A 5370-nucleotide genomic window follows, 5' to 3' on the forward strand; every position below is an offset into this window, starting at 1 on the left:
GCCGCCAATATCTCTTTATGAGTTTGTAGTTTGTATAATTATGTTATATGATATCAAGAAAGGTACTAGACACCAATAATACATTTTAACAATTCTCAATAAAATATTATTTATGATTATTTTATATTTTAAATATATTCATTTTTCCTATTAATTATTTTAATTTTAGTGTTATTAGAGTTGCTCTTTGAACGTTTATAATTAGGACCTATAATAACATGACACGTGTACTCTACAATAGTAGGCATATTCACTCAAAATTCCTCATTCCTCAGCACGTGACAATATTCAAACATAATAATAATATTAATAACCCGATTTCTTTTTTTAAAAAAAACATCCCTAATCTCTTTTTGTTTTTTGTTTTTTTTTAAAGAAATTTAAAAATCAAACCTTTTTTGCTTAGCTGAAATAAAAATCAAATCTTCAAAAATGGAAATTTATGTTCGATTAAGACCTCAACAGAGAAACCGACTTTGAACTCACTATTTATACAGAAAGAAGCTAATCTCTTCTCTTTTTAAACGGATCAAATTCAATTTTTCAGAAAAATATCACATAAAATTCATATTTTTTTTTATATATAATATAATATATATATTGTCTTCTTCAGTTAACCCTAAAATATACAGACAGAGAGAGAATTTGAGCTGTCTGTTTGTTTCATTTGGGTTTCCAATTATTTTATTAAACCCTAATTCTTTTGGGGGGTGGGGTTATTTGTACTGCCCTCGTTCCCAAAATTGGAAATTGCAGAAACCCTAATTTTTGGGGATTTTGGGTGGGGTGGGGTGGAAGTAACTAAAGTTTGGTTCTTTGGTTTTGATTATCGATGAGAATTCGTTGGATCAGCGAGGAATCATCAGCGATCAAAACTGGGGAGGTGTAGATGCATGTCGCCGGAGTAAGTTTGGATCTGAATTGGTTCCTTAAAGCTATATTGACTGTGTTTATTATAGCTGTGGGATTGCTTTACTTGGTGAAGAATACGGCCTCGAAGTATTTTGAGGTCGGTGCCAATTTTGAAGGAGGAGATTCTACTGATCGGTCATCAATGCCTGGGGTTTTATTGGAGGATTTGGCTTGTGCCGTTTGTGGAAACTCTGCCCCTAAGAAATGTTCTCGCTGCAAGTCCGTACGATACTGGTAATAAAGTTAATTTTGTCTCCCAACATTGTAATGTTTGATTGGTTTCTTGATGATTTGATTAGTATTTGGGTAATTTTTCTTTTAATTATTACTAAAAGTTTTGAACTTTTTATGGTAAATTTTTGTGATTTGATGTTTCGGTTGGGGGAAAGATTTGGTTTTTAAAGTATAATGTGCTGGCTGGGGAGACAACCTTTGACTTACTAATGATTGCATGTTTAGTATTATGTTAATGATTATATTTTGTTTTTGTGTGTTTAGTTAGTTAATTGTTTTATATTAACTTTTTTCAGTTCACAAAAGTGTCAAGAGGTACATTGGAAAAATGGGCATAAGAATCATTGCAAAATTGCTCATTCATCTAGTAATGTAAATTCAACTCAAATTGGATTGAGGGATTCGCAATCGAAAACTTATGGTGTTGGGGGTAAAGCTTTTTCAGGAATTGCACTTGTTCCTACCAGTGGTAGTGGTAAACCTAAACCCATTAAACAACCTAAAGAGGTAAACTATTTAGTTTTTGTGTTAATGGAATTGAAATTTATGTATTCTTACTTGGGTTTCTTTTAATAGAGAAGATAATAGTAACTGCATTTGTGTTTTTCAGATTCTTTTTCCTTATGATGAATTTGTGGAACTATTCAATTGGGACAGCCGAGGATTCCTTCCTTGTGGACTCTTGAATTGTGGAAATAGGTATTTTGTTAATTCTTACCATACTTTGCTTTGCTGTTAAGAGAAAGATTATTCTCCATCTTCGCAATGCATGAATGCAAACCACAACCAATCTAATATCTTTTGTATTTTTTTTGTCTTTCTACAGTTGCTTTGCCAATGCGGTTCTGCAGTGTCTTGCATCCACCCGTCCACTTGTTGCCTACTTGTTAGAGAAAGGTCACCGAAAAGAATGTAAAGTCATAAACCAGAATATATAACTTTTCTCACTGTTTTATATTGTAATATAATTCTTCTTAAACCCTTTCAATTGGGTTTTCAGGCATTCGTAGTGATTGGTGTTTCTTATGCGAATTCGAGACACTTATTGAAAGAGTTAGTCAAAGTACACAACCCTTTTCTCCAACTAACATTATCTCCAGGTTACCGAATATTGGCGGTAATTTGGGCTATGGAAGACAGGAGGATGCTCACGAGTTTATGAGGTTTCTGTTGTTTTTAGTTATTTAAGCTTATCAATATCTATTCCGCTGTCTTGAAATAAGCTTCTAAAGGATGTACAGTTAGTCCAACTTTGTAACATTTCACTCTTTCGTCCTGTTTTTCCCTTGTATTGTAGGTTTGCCATTGACACAATGCAATCAGTTTGCCTTGATGAATTTGGCGGTGAAAAAGCTGTCCCCCCTAGCTCGCAAGAGACAACTCTAATTCAACATATTTTTGGTGGCCACCTTCAATCTCAGGTTATCTTACTGCACATTGTTTTGCTTCTTGCGAGTTTTATCAATTTATGTTCTCATTTATTGCTTTATATAGATTTCATTAGGATGTAGTTTTCCCGATTTGGATAAAGCAGGAAAAGGAATTAGGAGAAATTGAACAAGAATTTTGTTTTACTGCTTCTCATAGTTTATTTTCTTTAATATTTTCTAGGTGATATGTACAAAATGCGATAATGTATCAAATCAATATGAAAATATGATGGATCTTACTGTTGAAATACACGGGGAGGCTGCATCACTAGAAGAATGCCTTGACCAATTTACGGTCAAAGAGTGGCTCCATGGAGATAACATGTATAAGTGTGATAGGTATGGCTGCTTCTCTTTTCCTATTAATCGTATAAAACCTGTCATGCTTTGAATCCAGACTTCTAGAGACTATATTTGCTACCTTGGCTTTTTTCCAAATTAAATTTTAATGAGTAATGACCAAGATAACCATGGACAAAAAGTTAGAACTGGATACATTGGGATGTTGTCAAAAGTTGGATTAAATTGGTTTCAGCGGTTTTATCTCAACTGGAAACTGAATACAGTAGCAAACATATATTTAAACTTACATGTCCAATGCATTTATGTAAACTCTTTTTCTCAGGTGCAATGATTATGTCAAGGCTTCAAAACGTCTGACAGTTAAACGGGCTCCTAATATTTTAACCATCGCATTGAAGAGATTTCAGGTTTAACATTCACTCTTCTTGTTCTGCCAGTAGTTTTTATAAAATTGGGCCTATTGGGAAAATGAATTATGTATGACATAAACCAAATTTCAAGAAAAGAATTTATTTACATCAATGACATGCATGGTGACAAATTTGGGTTGTTCATGTTTGGTGATATCTGAATTTACTATATGCCCAAATATTTCTGCAGAGTGGGAGATTTGGGAAGCTCAACAAGAGAGTAACTTTCCCAGAGACTTTGGATCTTAGCCCTTACATGAGTGATGCCGAGGATGGTATGGATGTTTACAAGCTTTATGCGGTTGTTGTTCATGTGGACATGCTGAATGCCTCATTTTTCGGTCACTATATCTGCTATACAAAGGATCTTAGTGGGAACTGGTACAGACTTGATGATTGTAAGGTGGGTAGTCTCTCTTTTATCATTTGTATATTTGCGTATATATCTATTCGAGGTATTTGATTAGCTCATCACTAAATACTTCTCAGGTTACAAAAGTTGAGTTGGAAGAGGTACTTTCTCAGGGAGCATATATGCTTTTATACAGCAGGTGAGTTTCCGAGATTCCATGTTTGTGATCCCGTTCATAGTTCTTTCATGTAAAGTTTTGTTTCGTTCTCAAATTTGTTCGTCTTCTATAGTAGCCTTGAGAGAGAACCGTTGTCTGCTTAATTCGATTTTCGTTCAAACTTTTCGGTGTTGAAAACACCCTTTCTACAGAAACACTAAAACAATTGTGCTTCTTTGTTATTTTTGCAGGGTTAAGGCACGGCCATCTTGTCTTAGAGCTCCAGAACCTCCAAAGGTGGTGCAGCAGCAGCAGCAGCCGATGGTCAATAATGAAGTAGAGCTTAGCCCGAAAAAACAAATTGAAAGCTTTTCCCATGGCGACTCTGCAGACCCAGTTTGCTCCTCTGAATCTGTTTCGGAGGAGCAGCAAATGGACGATGTTAAAGTAGAGCTTAACCCTTTGGAACAAACTGAATTCTCTTCCCATGGTGACTCTGTGCCATCTGAAAATAATTGCTGTACAGAGATCGATAACAAAGAATTACCTATCGAAACTGATTCTGAGTCTGCTACTGATGTGGCTATTCCCGAGGAGGCTTCATGCAGTGAAAGAGTGTTGTGTTGTGGAGGAATAAAGTCTCCAGCTTTAGAACAAGGTCAAGAGGACCAAAAATTCTTGAATAATTACCGAGCCACCTCATCGTGTTGCAATGGTTCCAATAATCCAGGTACTGTAAACGACGACCTGGAAATGATTGATGCCCAGTCATATAAGGCTGACGCGGATATGGATATGGTTGGTTGTGACTTGAGCTCCTTCCATGTTGCAAAGAACATCGAAATTTACAGTAATGGCCATGCTGATCCAAACAAAGGTGTTGATTTCGGGTTAAGTAATGGCCATGCTGTTGATCCAGATAAAGAAGGTGCCCGTGAAGTTGATTCGGGGTTGTGTTCTTCAGCCGAAGTAGCGGGAACTCGTAACACGAAGAAGCGTGGATTTCATGTAAGTGGAAATGGAATCAAGAGTTTAGAAATCATGGATGACAATTGATTAAACTAAGGTTGTCTCACTTATGATTTTGTTTATAATTTTTGTAACACTCCCATCAGCATCGTACAAAACAAAAAAAGAAAAACGTTGTGTTGGGTAATTTTTGTCTGGGATTTCTATATAATTACCGAAATCTCAGATTCAATGGTAGCATTTTAATTTAATTTTGGACACAGTGAACTTTGTTTAGTATGTGTAGTTAGACAAAATGCAATTCAATGGTATCATAATGGCTTAGGAATTCTTTTGGGAAATTTTCAATAATATATTTAAAATATAATTTATTTACAAAAATACCTTAACAAATCTTAATTACAATAATACTTTGTCACGTCATTAAAAAATACTTTAATTTTAAAATAATATGTCAAACGAATTTAATTCTAAATTCTATGTTTTTTTTATTATTTTCGTGGGTTTTTAAAAGTAACATTTTTGTTACTTATTACTTATGATGTTGATAAGAAACTAAGTTGTTACTTTTACATAAAAAAAAAGTTAATTTTTAAATTATAT

General features: G+C 34.4%; 1 protein-coding gene across 1 annotated transcript; it reads left to right on the top strand.

Moving 5' to 3' along the window:
* The first annotated feature begins 407 nt into the window (after positions 1–407).
* On the top strand, positions 408–5095 carry LOC115707386 (ubiquitin carboxyl-terminal hydrolase 18). Its single transcript, XM_030635342.2, has 11 exons — positions 408–1146; positions 1443–1653; positions 1757–1845; positions 1973–2058; positions 2147–2309; positions 2444–2567; positions 2758–2915; positions 3202–3286; positions 3480–3692; positions 3779–3840; positions 4050–5095. The coding sequence occupies exons 1-11, from the start codon at positions 890–892 to the stop codon at positions 4852–4854; spliced, it is 2253 nt and encodes a 750-aa protein (XP_030491202.2). The 5' UTR covers positions 408–889; the 3' UTR covers positions 4855–5095.
* Positions 5096–5370: the final 275 nt, after the last annotated feature.

The sequence above is a fragment of the Cannabis sativa genome, chromosome X (genome assembly GCF_029168945.1).
Source record: "Cannabis sativa cultivar Pink pepper isolate KNU-18-1 chromosome X, ASM2916894v1, whole genome shotgun sequence".
NCBI lineage: Eukaryota > Viridiplantae > Streptophyta > Magnoliopsida > Rosales > Cannabaceae > Cannabis > Cannabis sativa.